Source organism: Muntiacus reevesi, chromosome 7 (assembly GCF_963930625.1).
Source record: "Muntiacus reevesi chromosome 7, mMunRee1.1, whole genome shotgun sequence".
Taxonomy (NCBI): Eukaryota; Metazoa; Chordata; class Mammalia; order Artiodactyla; family Cervidae; genus Muntiacus; species Muntiacus reevesi.
Window position 1 is genome coordinate 19,696,150 of NC_089255.1, and position 19,873 is coordinate 19,716,022.

The following is a 19,873-nucleotide window of genomic DNA, read 5'->3' on the forward strand; positions in this document are numbered from 1 at the left end:
ACTCAGCAGGGTCCTCACCTCTGCCAGCCCATCCTCCAGGAGACCCTAACAGCCTTTCCCACCCATTCCCCACAGCGGCTTTTCCAAATTATCTCCTCTCTCCTCAAAGCTCTGAAACTACCACTTTCCCCCTCCCTCCCAGCAGATAACAGCACTTCATCACAGAGAAAACAGAAGCCCGCAGAATGTCCCCTTCTCTTCCTGCCATCAGACTACTCCCTTGCATGTCTCCCTCCTCACCTTCCCCTTCCGCAGTCACAAGGGATCAGTCAACGACTCAATCTGCTCTCTCAACACTGTTCCCTTTTTCCTCCCCAGGAACATTACAGGTTATCCCCTCTCTCGCCCGTATCTTCAGTCCCTTCCGATCAGCTTTTAAGATCTCGCACTTAATAAAATCACTCCCGAACCCCCACTGTCTTTTCTCCCCTCAGAACCAAGCTTCCTGAAAGACGTGTGGCCGTCTCCACTCTCACTTCCACGTCCACTTCCCCAGCACGCCTCTCAATCCTGCAGCAACACTGCCGAGGCACACATCCTGCTGCCAAATCCCACAATTTCCGGTGCATTCCATCTTGACCCTCTGCATCATCTGACACGGTGCACCATTTCCGCTGAGACACTCTGCTTCACTGGCTCTCCTCTGTTCTCTCTGGTTCTCCTTTCCCTCCCATTGCAGGAGCTCCTCTTTCCCTCTATGACCTTTAAATGTTTTTGTTCCTTGGGGCCTCCACCTCCTCTCCCTCTTTACACTCTCCTGGGGTGACCTCACCAACTCCCAAGGTCTCAAAATTATTCGGCTGGCTTCCAAACCAGACCTCTCTCTCCTGAGCCCCACAGCCACGTGTCCTCTTGCTGACTACACATCTACACCTGGATGTCCGATGGGAACTTCATTCTTGACAGAGTCAGATATAATGTAGCAGCTCCCCCCACAAACTTGTGCTCCCAGCATGTGATACTACCATTCATCCAGACACTTAGCCTAGAAACCTGGGAATTATCCTCGGCTCTCCCTTCTTGCTTACCTTCCAACACTCAATCACGTGGGATCCAGCACAGCTCATCAACCCACCACCTGGCCCACTTCAGTACTTTCCTACCTGGGCTCCTGCCTCTCCCAGGACCCCACAGACCTCAGGGTCTGCATCCTCTCCATATCTTGCCAAACCCAAAGTCCTTCCAGGCTCCCAGTTAAAATCTAAGTTCCTTGCTGTCGTTTGGGGGCACTTTCTGATCTGACTCAGCCTCTTCTAGCCCTGTACATGGTGTTCTGCTCCAGACACACTCAGCAGCTTTCAGTGCCCCAGACACCCGGGACGTTCCTTCTCCTCTCCCCTATGTAGGGCTTTCCTATACTGTTCTCTGCCTGAAGATCCACTCTCCAATCTTGCCCACTCCAGGCCACTTGGTTCAGAGGAATTGTAATTTTTCCTGGGAGGCCTTCTTTGTCTCCCAGGAAATCTGGCAAGGTACCCCTTGGAAAGATTGAAGGCAGGAGGAGAAGGGGATGACAGAGAATGAGATGGTTTGATGGCATCACCAACTTGATGGACATGAGTTTGAGCAAGCTCTGAGAGTTGGTGATGCCAGGGAAGCCTGGCATGCTGCAGTCCACGGGGTCGCAAAGAGCCGGACACGACTGAGCAACCGAACTGAACTGAGCAGAGTGTTCGTCACACTAGGATGTAATTGTAGTCACTTGACTCTCTGAACTTAGTGCAGTTCCTTTTATGAGGTAGGTCCAAAAAAGCCTGGGAATGGGTGGATGAGTGAATAAATGAATGACTGAATGAGTCCCTTGGGAGCCAGAGACTGAGTGGCAGGAGGCCCAGCAGACGCTACACAAAATGGGCAGCCCTCTGAGACCCCGACTCCTTCCCACGAAGCTTTCACAGGCCTCCGAAGGGCAGGGAGGGACTTATCCCGTGCAACCCTCCCCGCCCCCAAGACCTGAAGACTCCCAACAACATCCACTAGCCAACGGCCCCCACCTAGTGAGGATGATGGCAGAAAAGTCACGGAGGAGGAGTGGGAGCTGGGGTTGGGGAAGGTAGATGAACAAGAGATGGGCCAGGAGAACGTGGGGTCGGGGTTCTGACACAGAGGGACGACAGGGGCTGGTGGGGGGTGACTGAGGCTAAAGATGTCAACCGAGTCCATGACTGTGTTTCCAGCCTGACCAGCCCAAGCCTGGCAAGGCAGAACACACCAAGCCCCCTCCTTTCAGGCACGCCCCTTCATTACAGACACGCCCCCTCCTTTCGGACACGCCCCTTCATTACAGACATGCCCCCTCCTTTCGGACACGCCCCCTCCTTTCAGGCACGCCCCTTCATTACAGACACGCCCCCTCCTTTCGGACACGCCCCTTCATTACAGACATGCCCCCTCCTTTCAGGTGCGCCCCCTCGATGGGACTTGGCAGATTCTCCCATCTACCTGGTAGGCTTGCACAGACATCCAGAAGGTGGGGGGGGGGGGGGAGGGGCACGGAAGAGGCAGCTCCATTTCTTCCCTTGAATTCTCCCCCGCCTCGAAGACCCAGGATTAGTCTCGTCTCTCCACACTTGCTGTGTGCTCCCCAAGAGCAGAAATGACCCCTCTTCCTTTTCCCAGATGTAGACACAATAGCTGCACCCAGAGGGAGAAGGGTGTGGGGCGGAAGTGAGGTCTCAGTAAAATTGTCTTATTGTTCAATAAATGCGTGTATTCAAGACTGTTGTGGTGGGGGGTGTGGGTGACTGTCAAAAATTTTTTTAATGAATTCACATGGCTATTTCTAAGTAGTGGATTATGGGTGAGCTTTGTTTTCCATATTATAGCTTTCTTTATTTTCTAAATTCCCCATAATGGGCAAATATTACCTTTTAATCAGAAAAACAATAAAAAAAATTAATCACGGACTGGTGACGCATGCGGTGAAGAATCCGCTAATGTGAGACACACGGGTCCGCGGGGAACTCCTAGGCGCTGAGACAAAGGTGCTGTCTTAACGCGACGGCAGGAAGAGCAGATTTTCTGGAGGCGGTAAAGGATGAGGAGACAGAGGGAGGCCATTTGAAGGACAGGTGTAACCGGCAAAGGAGACCACGTGCCTGCCCACAACTCACACATACACACACGTACGCACGCACCGCGCGCGGGAACGCACACACGTGGGACACCTTCCTTGCCTTCCCTCTCCCACAACCAATAACAACTGTTGGGAGCAGGGACCAGCCCCTCCCCATCACAGGCTCTCCGGTCTGTTCTCCAAGGCAGAGCTGCGGCCCAGCCCCCCTCGCACGCTCCACCCACCTGAGGGGGACGCGGCGCAGGAGTCGGGCGTTTTTTGGCCTCCCCGCCCCTCAAACCGGAAAGCCCTGCCTCCCACCGCCCTCAACCCCGGCCTCTGAGAGGAATAAACGCCCCCACCCCCCTCTGGTCCATCCTCCCCTGACCCAGCCTGGGGTCTTCCCCTACAGCAGATGAATTGCTGTCTTCCACCCCCGCCTGGCCACTAGGCTCTATTTTTAACCCACCTCAAACTCTCTGACTCAGAATCACAGGGCTCCCAGGTAGCTGCTCCCTCGGCCGCCCGAGGCGGCCTCCCGAACGGTGCGATTCAGACAAGGGCATCCAGCTAGCGCTGGGCTTACGGTGGGTTATCCGGATTCCGGAGTATCTTTGGGAACTCACTTTTCTGTGAGGATGCGCTATTACCTGAAGAACATAATTTGGCTTTGTTCCTGTTTTTTGAAGACCCAGACAAAATGACCTTTTACCCCTGCCTCTTCCCTGGTCCCTGTCAGTCCTGGGCTGAGTTCCTAGTCCCTCAGCATACAATGAGGGCTAGTTGCAGCCATTCCCCAAGGAGAAGGTGAGCTTTGTGAGGGCTGAAACTGCCAGAACCTTCCCTTCCCCTTCTGTGATCTTTGAATCACATAGCACAGTGCCTAAATTACCTGGGGAATCTTACCAAGATGCAGACTGGGGTGCACTGGGTGTGGGGTCAGGGCGGACACCTGTATTGCTTACAGGCTCCCAGGTGATATTGAGGCTACAGGTCCAGGGGCCACGCTTGGAGCAGCTAGGTTACAGCAGACAGTACAGCAGTTACGCACTCTAGTGTCTGGATACCTGGCAGTGTGGCCTTGGACAAATCACTCAACCTCTCTGAGTCTGCTTTCTTATGTACAAAATGAGAACTTTAATCCCACCTCATAGGATTCCAAGATAATTCAATGAGATAATATTAATAATGTACTACACAATGCAAGTAATCAGTACATGCTGGCTGTTAGCATCATCTTTATTACTCTTATAACCACTCAGATGCAGGTCCTGGCCTCAGGACTAAGGGGATCCAGAGGTGTGTGGAAAGGGGGCATTTTAAAGTGAAAGACCCTCACTGTACTGAGACCGAAGTAATTTTTCCATAGTGCCATGATAGTCCTGGCTTGACCGTATAGGGACAAGAAAACTCCCCCACACAACATAGAGCAGGAACTGATGATGGAAGTGTGAATGTCTACTCAAGAATGAGGAATAAGGTGGTTTTCCCCCTTCCCCAAGTCGCCTTTGATTGTAAAACTGTAGCCCACTAAGTTCTTGGCATGGTACCCTCTCACCCACACACTTGTAAGCCTCACAAGCATCCTATTCTAATAAGTCACTTCTTATCTATCACTTGCCTCTTGCTGAATTCATTCTTAGCTGAGACATAAAGGACTGGAGCTCCTCAGGGCCCCCCAAAATGCCACCTAGCGGTTTCAGTCCCACATCAAGAAGCCCTCAGTCTAGGAGAGAGCAGCATGGCTTGCTGGGCACAAAAACCCCAGCAAGGATGGGGCCTGAGAGTGCCCACTGGTCAGGAAGGCTGGCCTTGTGGTTGCAAGAAGGAGGTGTGTGCTATCCAGCAGAAGGAAGCTAGACCAGGGGCCAAGAGTCTTGGGTTCTACCCATCTCAGTCTCTTACTTGCTGTGTGCCCTTAAAGGAGTCCCTGCCTCCCATGATCCCTGCCTCAGTGTCCCCATTGGTACAATGAGAGGATGGAACCAGACACTCTCTAAAGACATGCTGATTCCATGGATCTCTGCAGTGCAGAGGCTAAAGAGGCTAGCCAAGGGCAGCTGGCCAGAGGGAAGGTTTGCTGAGAGAAGAGTGCCCCATCTCAGAAAACCATGACACTCCCTCCCTCAACCCAATCCTGACCTAAAGAAAGGATGGGGGCATATTGAATGTCAGACTGAGGAGTCAGGACTCTTCTGGGGACATGGGGAGCCATGAACGTGCAGAGGAAAGAGTTCCTTGGGGAAAGGATTGTTATTGCACCTTCTCAACGGCACAGCCGAGCCCAGCCCTGGCCATGAGGAACATCAAGATATCAACCCGTTGCTTCTCTGAAGTCCTCAGCCCTGTACTGGAGACTCTAAATCTGTGCACTCATCAGAGACACAGTAGCATAAGAATGTGCACGCACGTGTGCACCCACACAGCAAACTATACAGCAGAGGTCACCTACTCTACCTGAACTGCCCCGAACTGCCAGGATGCTGTGTTCCTTAAGGCTAGTGGTCCAACCTCTCTGAGCTTCACTCAGACCATTTGGGGGAAATTGTAGAGGGGACCAGCAATGGAGAGCTTCTTCAACTGGCTTACAAGAAACAAAAAAGGCTCAAGCACAGCTCTTCCTGCTTAGGAGAATGAAGTAAAAATAGAATATCGCTGTGGAGTCACACGTGAGCGCAAGCTCAGGGGAAATCAGGTAGGAGAGCTCACCTGCTCCTGCAGGAAGGCACACCTCACCGAGGAGGAGACAGGATGCAATCAGAGCAGAACTTCCTGAGGCCAAGCAGGGGACGGACAGGGTGAACAAGGACAAGGGTGGGGATGGGGGAGGGCTGTGGCTAAACATTGACTCTCTCTACGGGCCCCTCTTCTTGTTAGAATGGCGCTCTCCTGGGAGTGCCTGGGCTCTGGGGATATGAGCTGGATGGGACTCTGCTTTCCCTCCAGGAAAACACAGTTTGACAAGGACACAGAGCATGGGCCATGTTCCCTGGGGTCCCAACAGGCCCAGAGTTTTATGATTCTTTTTGGTTCTGCCATCAGGAAGGAAAGGGAATGACTCCCCGAGGAGGAGGCCGTCATGAATGGCTTGGAGGTATCTCACTACCAGGCTCTGGTGAACACACTGCAGTTGGAGACCTGCAGACGGTTAGTGCAGAAAGGGCACTCAGGGTGCCCAGCTCACTTGGGTGCTCCCCAAACTTCTACCTGCCCAGGCCTCATGCACGGAGACCCAGGCATCCATAATTGCAGAAAGCTCCCAGGTGCCTCTACAACCACCAATTTCAGATTGGGGGTCGTGCTAAAACCCAACCCCTCTCCAGTTCCGTTTTCAGATGAGGAGAGCAAGGCCAAAGTGGTAAGGGCGTGGCTCAGCCCACTCAGCTACATGGGGCACAGCCCGGTCTCACCTGGCCTCTTCCTCCAGCTGGCCCCCTTGGTTCTGTCCGCAGAAGCCCTGGAGCAACACGGCAGGAGAATGACTCCCCAGAGCTTCTGGGACAGGATGGACATTGTTGCATTTCCTTCCCCTGCCAATTCCAAAGGCAATGGTCCTACTGCTCTGCCCTGCAGGATTCTTCCAGCCTTAGCTGTCCATGTGACCTGGTCTCCGTGGATCCCCCCATCTGAACTGAGACCATGTTGGGGGTTACAGGAGGGGACAGTGGCCCTGGCCCCAGAGAAGTGGTGACTGGGAGGAAGGGGTGGGTGGGGGCCTTTGCCTAGAGAAAAGCCAGATCTCCACCCCCACAGGGGCTGTGATCTAATGGCCCAGGGGTGGAGGGCAACAGACACAGCATAACCGAACAATGTGCTAGGGAGCCCCAGCCCTGATCCCCAGGATAAGGGCTGGTGGAGACGCCACAGAAAGAAGAACCCCACATACACTCCAGGAGCATGCCTGGATGAGCCTCTCAGAGTCTCAGGAAACAGGGCAGGAGATTCTCATCAGCTCTACTTGTCAGCAGTGCGGTCCCTGCCTTGCCGGCTCAATTTGCACTAATGGGGTCAGGATTACGGGTTCAATACCTATTTGGCCAATTAGCTCTGCTCCCTTCTCAGCCTCAGACTGAGCTATGAAGCTGGACCCGAGAGAGGGAAGGACTTTGCTGAGGTCACCCAGCAGAACAGGATGAGGGTCAGGAAGGCAAACCCCGCGTGGGAGGGTGGACAGTTACAAGCCGGGGAAGCTTGGGATGAGAGGCCCAGGGTTTCGGGCTGGGCTGGCCCTGATGTTACATGAGGACAGGCCACAGCTGCAGAGTCCCCGCTCTTGGACCATGTTTCTTCAAAAAGCTACCAGTGGCATTTAGGAGCTTTGTGGGCTTGAGGGGGAGAGACTTTCCTGTCCGTAGGGAAGGGGATATCGCTCAGTATCGTCTGACAAATTGTAGGTGGGAGAAGCCCATGGCTGGCTTTGGCGTCAAGTGGCCGGGGACTCAGGTTAATCATTGACAGGGGCTGCTCCAGCCTGTGATGGGGAACCGCAGGGTAATTACTTCTGGGCTCCAGGCCACACACTCAGTGACATTATTACAGTGGTAACATCTGCCTTCCGGGTCTAGGATGGCAGAAGAAGGCAGCCTTCTCAGAGGCTGTGCAGCTGGGGCTGAGGCCTGGGAGAGCTGGCCTGGGCTGCAAGGACCTAGGTTCAGAGGCCAGAGAGAGACACAGACAAACTCACCTGCAAATGCACACACACATACTCAGGCAGCATCGGGGGGCAAGATCTGGGGCCATGGGGTCAGAGTCCTCAAGGACCAAGCTTCAGGAGCGCAGGTCCAAAAGGACAGGTTTGGAGTAATCTGCCCCCCTTATCTGACAATACCCAGTTAGGCGGCTCAAGCTTCCAGGCACTCGCCTCTAAGAAAGTGTGCATAATGGGTCTCTCTCTCCTTCAGATCCAGCTCAGTTCTGCTTCCTCCAGGAAGCCTTCCCTGACCATCAGTCCAAAGTGGTCTATCTCTTGTCTGCCCTCCCACAAACCCAACCAGGGGACCCTAAAAGGAGCTGAAATACTACCCTCCTATTTGCCAGATGGGTAGAGATCCCCATTCTTCATGATGGGTGAAAACAGTTTTGGACTGGAGCATCCGGTCCTTCCCAAGCCCAGAAGACAAGGTATTAGCCAGTCCTGTGTTATGTATTAATTTCTGAAAGCCTCGTTTGTGCAGACATAACACATCCACCCACATGGGTAAATGCTTAGACAGACACAAAATCATCATCAGCCAATTATCAGGCCCCCGCAGCTGCCGAGAGCAGACCTGGAGGTCCCACTGCTTGCTCGGCAATTTGTGGGAGCCCAGAGGTGGGGATGCAGTGGGAAGTAGGGAGTGCCTCTACCAAGCCAGCACATCTCTCTGCCCAGCCCGATCACTACTCTGCAGGAGTCACTAGCTGGCTGCCTGGCTGGAAAGATAGACACAGTCCCAAACAATGAGAGACCACAGCATGGCAGGAGTGGGCACATGTGAGGTTTGGTGGCTCCGGCTTCGGCAGCGGTGGAACCTTTGAGTATTTATAATCCGTACTTTACCTCCCCGAGAAGACCACAGGCAGCTGGCTCAGATGCTAAGAGGTGTAGGAGCTCTGGGAGCTTAAAAGAAGGGAGGGTTTGGGGGGTGGGGGTGGCGGGGCAGAGGATGGAATGGGCAACCTGCCCACCCTGTCCCTAGCCCCCGTGTCTCAGGGAGGCACTAAGGTTGGCTCCAAGTCTCTATTCAAGGACTCCAGTTCCTTACTTCAGACAAAGGCCTTATCTTGGTCCCAGGCTGAGCCCTGATCCTGGTCGCACACTGAGCCTTAAGCCACAGACTGACTCCACTTTTTCACAGACCCCATGACCATGTATTTCTCTGCTAGAGAAAACACAGACACCACTGGCTACTTGTTCCCTTCCCCTTTGAACCCCAACACATCAGTGGCATCTAGATGTACTTCCAAAATCCCAAAGGTCTCCATGTCAGGCTGTGCAGGGGGAGCAGGTGGGCAAGTGTCCCAGTCCAGATCCCCAGGGGCAGCACCCCCAGGGTGGGAGGTTAGGACAGGCATCGCTCAGCCTCCGGATGCTACATTCTCAGGTATGGAAAGGCTTCCTTCTCATTGATGAGCTTAAATTAAGACAGATCCTGAACATACTCAACAGTCCAAAATTCAGGCATGGGGCTGGGGAGACAAAAAAGAGTTCCAGTGATGAGACCATTCAAAAGTCTTCTCTGGACCCCTCTCTGGCTGGGGGTGGGGTAGGCTGTGGAGCCCTAAGACCTCTGAGCCAAAACCCTTCTTGAGTTATGGTTTCATCTCTGACTTGGACTTACTCTGTGACCTTGGGCCATTCACTTTCCCTCTCTGGTCCTCTGCTCCCTACCTATAAAATACAGGCTTTAGGCCAGGAGCTTGCTAAGCCCTGTCCAGATCTGGTACTCTGAGGCCTGTTCAATTTCCCATGCCAGCTGAGCTCCCCCCACAGATAATGTGTGTTCAGTATTATCTGCAATGTTTTCATTCTTAGGAGAATGTTTTCTTGAACTACTTTTGTAATTTAGCTTTTAAAAGCTAACATACACACAAAGAAAAGAAGGAAGAGAGAGAATGGACAAGTACAAGTTTTGAGTCCTAGAGAACAGGTTCAAATTCTATGAAAAATTCTGGTGCTTCATAGCTGTGTAATTTCAAGCAAATCCTTTTTTTCCCCCCATCAGAGCCTCTATTTCCATATCTGTGGACTGCAGACAATAGAACCTATTTTAAGGGCCACTATGAAGAATAAGTGAAACGTGAGAAATGAAGCTCCTAGCACAGTCTGGCATGTAGTGGTTCATAAATGTAGTGGTTCATAATGGTGGTTATTGGCCTGTGAGTCCACCTGGCTTCAGTCTCTATTGGTTTGAGTCTAGAGTTGTAAACTCAGAAGCCTATGGGGTCAGGCAGCTAAGCATGCACAAGTGATACAGCTGGATGCAGGCCAGAGACCACAGGACAGGTGGGGACTGGGGGCAACTGGAGACTGAAAACCAGTTTAAGACCTCTGGTGAGCTCCAGTTCCCTGCCGTGTGGTGGGAATGTGGGGCCGGAATTTCCAGTTTCCGATTTTTCAAGAGAAGCTGGGAAGCCAAATTTCTGTCTGACATCCTTCCGCTTTAAACATTGTCTCAGACTTGTTATGACACTGTGCTGGCCAAACAGAACACATCTGGGTACTGTGTTTGGTCCACAGGACGCTGCTTAGCAACCTCTGGTGTAAGTCCTGCTGTCTCATTTTGAGCAGCCTCAGTGACAGGGAGCTCACTACCTCACTGGGCAGACTCTCGCCCCGGCTCTGGGTAAGTGATGATGATAGAGAGTGTCTCTGAGTGGCCGCCTAGGTTCCCGGATCACAGATTTCCAGGGCCCTGGCAATGCTTTCTTGGTAAAGCCTGGCTGGCAGAGAACATCCTCTCTGAAGCCAAGGCAGTGCCCCTGGCCTCCCTGTGGCCCGCTCTGGCTGGGAAATGTGGATTCTTCAACATCCCCTGGGCCCAAGCAGGACCGCCTGGCCGGCCTCAGTAGCCCTTCTATTAATTAGCAGCTGGCAGCAGCAGCTTCGTGAGAGCCCTTGAGCCAAGAGGTATGTGTGCTGGAGCCGGCTGCCTCCTCAGTTACATGACAAGTCCCCCGGGGGACTGGGGCCAGACCTTCTGCTCTGGGTGAATTCCCCCACGGTGGCCAGTGTTGTGACAGGCACAAGGGCCACTCAGGCTGCGATGACACTTGTCAGCCCTGTCATCTAGATGTAGATGGATGCTTACCAGGCTGGGCAGGGGCAGTGAGAAATGACAGGCAAGTTCAGCCCAGTGGGGCCGCTAGGCATGGTCTGGAGTGGGGGAAAGGGCATTAAGATTGAGACCCCCCCCCCCACCCCGAAGGTGCCAAGGCCACTGCTCTCACTGAATGTGTCTGTCCTCCTCCCAGCCAGCCACCATCAGCTACCCCTCACATCAGCTCGCCTGCCTGGCACCTCTGGACTCCCTCACTGACAACATCTGTTCCTTCCCAGAAATCTCATTACAACACAGCAGTCACCATACTCCCTGCCCCTTCTCCAGCAGGCCGGCCCTCCGGCCCTTTGAAGGGGCAAGAAGCTGTGAAAACAGTGGGACAGGATGGATTAATGAGAGCCCTCGGGCTGCCTGGCCTCCTCCCGCTCACCCCATCCCAACAGCCAGCATCCAGGGTTGGCAGTGTCCAGGCAGTGATGCAGGAAGGGAGGGAGGCTGTGGATCTCACATCCCCAAGCCTGTGCCAACCTCTGTGGCTCAGGGCCGCTCGACTCAGTTCACAGAACTCTCCCTGCTGTGTGTCCTAGAGGCCAAGAGGAGAAGAGAGTCTCTGGTCTCAAGGAACTCAGTCAGGGAGCCCAGGTTATGCGTGGAACACACGGTCTGAACCTCAGTACTCTCAGCATGCCTCTAGGCTGGGTACCAGCAGCCTCGGTTCACCTGCGCACTAATCAGGATGCAGAAGCTCAGATCCAGCCCAGACCCAAGGAGTCAGAATCTGTGTTTTAACAGACCCTTAGTGAGTAGGATGACAGGACGCCGTGAGAAGCACTGCACTGTAACAGACCCAGAGCTCTATCCAAATGCCATGTGATGGGCAAGGAGGGGGAGATGGATGAGGGTGGCCACACTGGGCTGAGAGGGCATCCCAGAAGACCCCAGCACCCTCAGCCTGGGAAAGGAGGGCACATGGAAGGCAGAGAGCCCAGCACTGTGTGAGACAGCCCACTTGACTGTCCCAGAGTCTGGCGCTCACAGTAGCTAAGGGAACAAATGGGGCGGGGCTGGGCAGGAGAAAGGCCCCCAGCCTCATCTTGCAGCAGCTGGACAAGGAATTGAAGCCTTGCAATAGGGAGAACCCAGAGCTCAGACCCCGCCACCCAGGCGGTGTGAGGGTCCTGGGCCCCCAGCCCCACTGGGTTTCTTAGCACCCGACATCCCGGGAGCACCTCGGCCCCGCGCTGGATGCTGACCTCTGCAGTGCATCCTCCACCTGCCCAAGTCTTAGCAGGTTGAGCACGTCCTCATAACTGGAGAATCCTGCTGCCCACTGGGCCAGCTGAAAGTGCCACCCAAGCAGCTCACCTTGGAATTCCCCTCTGCACCAACGCCCTTCCCCCTCCCCTAGCGCCACAGCAGCCTGCGGTGCCTTTCCTGGCTTTCCACACTGACAGCAGAAGCGCAGTCCTGGACAAGACCCCCCAGGAAGGCCCCAGAATGCCCCAGGTCCAACATCCTGCTTTTGCCTGCTTCCTCCTCACCACTGACCTGAGCAACCCTTCCCATGGTTGAAATGGAGAGAGACAGACAGGGTACTGAGGAGGCAGACAAATCACTCGTCCCCCAGCAGGGCACCTTTCCTCCTAAAGCATCTCGTCTGCCCCGTTTTCATTTGCATCCTGCAGGCGGTGAGAAGCCCAAGCCTCAGGTTACAGAGGGCCCCCCCCCCCCGCGAAGGCTCTGGGAGGCCAGCCCCTGCCCCTCCCAGGCCAAGACTCTCTTTGGGGTTGGCCCAGAGTGGGGTTCACAACCTAGATGGTTTTCAACTTAGGAGGGGTCCACAGACCCCAGAAATTGAGAGTGTTCATATCAGGTGTGTCTGGATGCGTGTGTCTTTCTGGATAGAGACTCTATCGTTTCCAGTAGGTTCTCAGTTCTCTGTTGCAGATCCAGAACCACTGGCCTGAACCAAGGACAGAGGCCCATCTGGTCTGCTCAGAACTAAGGGAAGGAAGAAGTGAGGGCAGGGTGGCAGGGCTCACCATTGCTTTTCCGTTCTCTCACAGTTCACCTTACCTCCACCAGGTGACCACAGCTGGACAACTGGTGTCTGGCTTGGTCATAGGCAACAGGATTCCCATTTTTCTGGATGGGAAAACTGAGGCGCAGGGAAGGCTCATAAACCAAGCAGGCACCCCTAGCAGACAGGGCTGGGAAGTGACATGAGGTGGGCAGTGGCAGTGCCTGGGCCGTGGAGCAGCACAGAGCGTCAGTTTTAGGCCAGCCCTGGGACCTACCAGCCATTGGTCCAGTTTATGTGATTTTGGACCCAGCTGTTTCTGCCCCCAAGTAAAGGATCCTCCAGGGCCTGCTGTTTCCTTTGTTTCTCCACAGCTTCAGAAAGCTTAGGCGAGAAGATGGAATGGGCAGGGGAATGAGAAGAGTCAAGTTCCTGCCTGTCTCCACTCTCAAGGCCAAGCTAGAGTTTGGGGCATAGGAGTAGCCCTAGAACTGACATCCCACATAGGGACTTCCCTCCAGCCCCCAAGGCCACACGCACAGCCCTAAGATATCTGCTCAGACACCTAGAGGTCATACACTCGGGACAACCCCCTGAGACTGACACTTGAAAGCCTGACTAGTTTCTGGGAACAGAACCAGCAACATCTTCACTGGGGTGGGGGCGGGGGGGAGGGGGGTCTCCCCACTCCTTTTCTCTCCTCCTGGGAAAACAAGATCACACAGATACTATTTTTCATTTGTTCCAGGTTCCCACCACCAAGCTCAGCTTCCAAGATATGGCTCATGTGGAAGGAAGGACCCACCCAGGACCCAAGGACCCAACCAGCCTTGGGCAGGAGCCTGGGGAACAATGTCCTGAGGGGCTGCATGTTCTGGTCTCTTCCCTTGCTGCTGCTGCTAAGTCGCTTCAGTCGTGGCTGACTCTGTGCGACCCCATAGACGGCAGCCCACCAGGCTCCCCCGTCCCTGGGATTCTCCAGGCAAGAACACTGGAGTGGGGTGCCATTTCCTTCTCCAATGCATGAAAGTGAAAAGTGAAAGTGAAGTCGCTCAGTTGTGTCGGACTCTTAGCGACCCCATGGACTGCAGCCTACCAGGCTCCTCTGTCCATGGGATTTTCCAGACAAGAGTACTGGAGTGGGTTGCCAGTGCCTTCTTTGGGTCTCTTCCCTTAGCAAACCCTAAATATGGCTTCAAAAGGCAAATGCAGGGTAGAAGGGGAGAAGAGGTGAGACAAGCTTGTAGAGACTGGAGGAGTCACGGGGGTAGCCAGGGCCTGGTGTGTGTGCATGTAGTGGGGAGCGTGAAGAAGCAGAGGCAACCAAGAAAAGCCTACTATTTACAGGGCCCAAGTTATATGGGCTCTTCAGAGCATAGCCAAGTTCAGCCCCTGGAAAAGGCACCCAACTTTTCTCCCCCAGGAAGAGGAGATGCCAGAAGCAGTCTGTGACGGCAAGCCCTGAACTCCAAACCACAAACTCAATCTATCATGGTTTGCTGGAGATTCTTTATTAAACCAATTCTGTTGGATTGGTGCTTCCTGCCCGTCAAAATGATGAATAAATACTCAACTGGCCCGAACAATGCTTGCAGAAGCATTGTTCTTATGAAGCCTGAGCTGGACACTGGGGATTGGCTCCACATAGAGGCCCAAGGCCAGTGACTGAAACACAAGGGACTGAGACTTAGGGTGCTGGGTTGGCTGGGGCGGATGGGGAAGGGTGGTGAGGCTGGGTTGAGTTGGTGGGTGTTCTCAGCCTGGAAGACTTGGCCATAGTCCTTGCCTCTTTGACCTTGTGAAGATGAGACCAGCTGCTTTGGCCTAGAGGCATGATCACAACCATTCCACATACAAGAGAGAGAGTTTTTCTTGGATTTCTTCTCTTGCACTGCACCTAGCATCAGGCGGCATACAGGTGTATGCTTGCTGCTACCAATTCCTGGTGCTCGTTGCACAAACCCAGATTCAAAGCCCAGTCTGACCCTTTTCTGGTTGCCCATCTATCAATCCCATTGCAGCCACACATCCCTATCCCTACCACCCTCTTCTCCGCCATGTCCCAGGTGGCCTGTGGTTAGTAGGAGATTCTGCAGCAAGGGGACTGCAGATAGACATGCCAAGATAGGCAGAGTTCGATCAGGAAGGCAGGAGAGGTTGCACAGATGCAGTCAGCCCGGCCCCAGCCCTTCAGCATCCTGGGTATGGGGCAACTGGGAGGGGAAAAGCCAGTTCCCAGAAGGTGCTCCATTAATGCCTGTTGACAGCAGAAGCTAGGCATACCTGGGGTTGGTCCCTAGCAGTCTCCCATCACAGGCAATGAGGTTGGTGGTGAGAACTCTGAACAGAGGCTTTCAGACAACAAAGCCAGCAGGGAGCCAAGAGAGGGAAGGGAGGTCGATATTGACATGGCCTACCACCAGGGAGTTCAGAGACAGAAGGAGCCCAGGACATCCCCCTGGGGGGGGTGGGGGGCGGGATACAGGAGACAACAGCGCCTTCCCACGCCACCCCTAGCTCAGGCTGGGATCCTCGGGTCCCAGTACTGACCTGAGGGGAGGCCACACTTTAGGAAACTGGCACAAGGAACCAGCCACAGTTCCTCATGGGAGGGTCTCCCATCAGCTCACACATTAGCTCATTGAGGATTGTAGCTGTTTGTTTAGTCTGTCCTCTGGCTGCCCATGCCCTCTGGGAACAGGAATCTTGGATATTAGGGTTAGGTAGAGCAATCCCTCAAAATAGGAAAAGGTAGGGGCCCTCCGTTCACCACCTATTTTAAGCTGTTGAGTGTTGCCTGACTGGTCATTCTTAGCACAAGAAATCTCTCTCATTGGATGGAAAACGGCTTTGCTCTCATTACAAACCTAGCTTCCCTGGAGTTTGCAAAGAGGGCTCTGCGTTGGCAAAATGTTCATTTATATTGGCAGGCGAGCAGGGAAGGCAGGGAAGAGAGCTAAATAGGGGGCAGGGCCCAGAGAGAGAGAGAAGAAGAATTAAACCCAGCTCAAAAAGGTGAACGTTTTCCAGACCCTCACTTCAATGCTGTGTATCAGGAAAACCCAGGAAGGCCCCAAGATTTTGATGAGGGTAGGGGCATCCCTGATTCCAACTTCAGAGGCAATCATCAATTTCTCTTTTTGCACAGTACCCCCACAGGCCGGGAGTGGTATCTGCTCCTTAGTGGCATCTACTCTGGTGATGAGGAGGGGGCGGGGTTCCTCTCCCTGACTGGTAGTCACACCATTTGGGGAACCAGAGCTGACCCATGAAAGACCTAGCAGATGCTGGAGCTTGGACCACTGGGGTGAGAATGGGGCACAGGGCAACTGCTCATCAGTCAAGACACCAGGCATCTTCACTGACCACGACGAGCAAGGTCATGCTGCCCTGCTCATCTGGATGCCAGCTGCTCAGGGTGCCTGCTCCTGGCCCACTACTTGGCATGAGGGGCTGGGCCCAGGGCTAAGGTGGGTGCAGAAAGCTTTTACCCTGGACCTGAGGCCCCAGTGACCTCAGTCTCCCTGGAGCTCCTCCCCAGCTGCAGCTTCCCAGGACAACAGAAGGCAGATAATAATCAGAAGGCGCTGGGGTCAGCGCCCAAGGAGCTGGCCCAGGTGCCAAAAGGTCAGTCTCTCTTCCAGGCCCTGCTCTTCAGGCTAAAAGACCTGGAGCAGCCCTGAGGATGTCCACCCTGACTCTGCAGCCCAGAAGAGGGAGGTAGGATGTGGGGCTTAAGGTGGCAGAGCCTCATTGTGGCTGCCGGCAGGGCTAGGCCAGGCTTTGAACACCTTTTCAGCTTGCCTCTAAAGTGGCCTAGAGGATGAGGTTGGGAGGCTGGAGCACAGAGGAAAGTTCTCAGCGCGGTGCAAGAGGAGGTCTGGGGGTGGCTCGGAGCATCGAGGCGCCCCAAGCTCCCAGCGCGAGGAAGGAAAGTTAACTCCGGCTGAGAGGCAGGGCCGAGAGACAGGAAGCATGCCTGCGACCGCTCAGAGAACCCACAGGATCATCGTGAGGCCCCCTTACCTGAAGTCGCTGTAGGGGTGGATAATCCAAAACCCGGCCGACTTAACCCTCTCCTGCTCGCGTTCTACCGCCTTCTGGCTGCCGAACATTCTCAGGGAGAATTTGTTGACCCCGGGCTGGAGCATGGCCCCGAACTGGCGCTGCATGAAGCCGGCCTGGCCCAGGCGCACCTCGGCCTCAGGGAGGATCTGGTCTCCAGCAGCCGCGCCTCCCTCTACTTTGATCGCGGTGTCCACCGAGGGCTGCTCGCAGGAGGCGGGGACCGGCTGCGGCGGCTGCTCGGGCGGCGGCGGCGGCGAGGCTGCAGGTTGCGCCGAAGCGCCGGAGCGCTCGGGTTCGGCCGCCAGGCCCGGGGGCGTCCTGTCCTCACCGGGGGACGCGTCACCCTCGGCGATGAGCCGCCGCTCCTCCACGGAGTCATGCAGGTGCCCGTGACTGCTGCCGCCCCCCGCTCCCGCGCCGCCGCCGCCCCGGCTGCCGAGCGATGCCAGGCTCCCGCGGAAGCGCCTGCAGTCGCCGTTCGTGCTGGACTTGCCCGCGCCGCGGGCTGACCCCTCGCCGTCTGCCGCCCCGTGGGCCGCGCCCCGGGGCTCCGTGCCGCCCGCGGCAGCCGAGGGTGAAGGCGAAGGCAGCGGCCGCAGCCGGATGCTCCTGCGGCTGGGGTCCTGGCGGCCCCCAGCCCCCTCCTCCTCGGCGTCCTCTTCCTCGTCCATGATCCACGCCTTGGCCCCCACCTGCTGCGGAAGGCTGTAGAGTCGCTTGCGCATGGACGGCGGCAGCTTGTCCATGGCTCCAGGGGCTGGGGCGCGAACCGGGCCAGGGGCAGGGGCGCGGGTGCGGCGCCGCGGACCGGCTCCAGCTCCTCCCGCCGGTCAGTCCGCCCGCAGGGACGCGTCCTTCGCCGCCGGCGCCAGCCGCCTCAGGCGCCCATGCTAGGCAGGCTGTGAGCGGCGGGGAGGCTCCCAGTCCGGCTTCGGGTCCCGGGGCTCTCCGCGCTGCGCCTCCTCCCGGGTCCGGCTGGGCGCGGGGACCCCGCTCTCCCTCCCTCCCTCACTCCCGCGGTCAGGGGCGCGGCGCGCGGCCGGGCTCCAGGCGCCCCGCCCCCGCGGGGAACAATGGGAGCGGGTTGAAGCGGCGCTGCGGCCGCGGCGCTCGGAAAACCGCTCCGGAGCGCAGAGCGCACAGCCAGCGCTCCTCTGGGGCGTGTGTCCCGCGGGCAGGCGGGCTGTCTGTCTGTTCCGCCTCCCGGGCTTTGTGGCCAGCAGCTCGCGAGCTCGCCTCGCTTCCTCTGGCCGAGACCGGCCAGCACGTCCCGGGGCTCCCGCTGCAGCCGAGCGGAGCCCAGCGGCCCGCCGGGCTTACATCAGCGGCCGCCTCCCCCGGAGCGCCCTCCGGCAGCCCTCGGCTCCCGCGCCCCGGAATATTCATGAAGCCGCCGCAGCTCGCGGGTTGCCATAGGAGCGGCTCCCGCAGCCCGGCCTGCCTACCTGGGCTTCTTAAAGGGGCAGTGGCGCGCGGGCCAGGGGCCGGGAGGGGGGCGGAGGCGGGCCCGGCGTGGGGCGCAGGGTGGACCCGTGCCGGACCTTAGGGGCCGAGGTGAGAGACAACCTTATTCCTCAACCCTCGAGTGTCTTTTCTTGGCCAAAGGCTGGGAGCGCGCCCAAGCCCAGGGCTCGGGCTTGGGTTGCTAATTCCCCACCCCAAGATAGGGGGGTGGGGCGGGGTTTCCCGGTCTCTCCTTCCCGGAGCTCCGGGCTCGCCTCTCCCCCGCGGTTATGCTTTTCAGCTGGGTCTCCGACCCTCCTCCGGGGAGGCGGGCCGTCTGTTGGCGGAGTCCCGGGCCTTCCCGCAGCGCTCCTGGAGAGGGGGTTTCCGGGAAATGCACTGCGTCGGGGCAGCTCCTGGGGTTTTCCTGTGACACGGGCGGGGGCGAATCCCCCGCTGGTCTTTCCCCTGCGGAGCCTCGCGGCGACCCGGCCAGGAGGGCGTGGGGGGAAACTCCAGGAGGCACAGGGCGCGCGGGTGCGACCCAAGCCCTTCGAGGTAAGACTTCGAGGAAATGCGCCTGCAGCAGCCACGGATGCGGGGTCGGATCACGCACTCCGGGGTGCTTCCGATGCGGGTTTCCGAGACTAGCTTGCTGCAGCGGGGAGCCAGCAAGCGGGCTGTCCTGGGCGACCTGGCATTCCGGGACTGGCTGTGGACCTCCTTCTCCCTGGGTTCTCCTGCAAATTGTGGCACCCCAACGCTAGGGGAGTTCCTGCTCCACCTCGGCCCCTACCCCTGAGCAGAGCTACACAGCCCCCACTCCCTCTGAGTCCGCTCCCCACCCCCACCCCCAGGCCCGCCGGCGATCCAGCTGTGCAGTCTCCGGGCTTATGGACAAATCCCACCAGTTCTGCCAGAGATACAGCGGTACTCCTCTCCAGCCCTCTAAGAAAGCCTGACAGCCTGACCCCCATCCTCACAAGCCGGGCTGGCCAGACACCCCGCCCCCTCCCTGGGGCGGGGGGGTGGTTGCCGAGATGGCCCAGGGGTTAGTTAGACCCTGTCAGGGCCAACGTGCCAGATTAGCTCAGAGATGAGATGGGAAGGGGTTGGCTGGCGAAGGCTGGAGTTCGTGTTAATGCTGAAGTGGATTCTCAGCACTGACGGGGGGGGGGGGGGGGGCGCGAAAAGGTCCCCCAGCCCTGCCGCCTCTCTAAAGAATAACATCAAGTTTTTCTTGAAAGAATTTTTTATTCTCATTCTTAGCTCACTTGTGACCATCTCTCGCACCCCATTCAGAGCAGAAATTTTCTGCAATCTGGCAGAAGCTTTTCTGCTCTCTACCGAGGACTACAGGACCTCCCAGGGGGAGAGGGAATGACTAGGGTGATGACATCACTGCTTGCTGGCATTTCTACTTTTGAGCGGTTCTGAGCTGACAGTTCTCTGCACAGATGCTGGGAGGCCTAATCCCTGAATGTCCTTGGGTCTCCTTGAGGAGGAGTGTTTTTATCCAGTGGTGAG

General features: G+C 56.4%; 1 protein-coding gene across 1 annotated transcript in view; it reads right to left on the bottom strand.

Annotated features, from left to right (window-relative positions):
• Positions 1 to 17,649, bottom strand: part of HCN4 (hyperpolarization activated cyclic nucleotide gated potassium channel 4) — a 41,713-nt gene extending 24,064 nt beyond the window's left edge. The window contains exon 1 of the mRNA XM_065941544.1: positions 16,862 to 17,649. Within this exon, the coding sequence (XP_065797616.1) occupies positions 16,862 to 17,649 (788 nt within the window). The remainder of the gene's footprint in view (positions 1 to 16,861) is intronic.
• Positions 17,650 to 19,873: the final 2,224 nt, after the last annotated feature.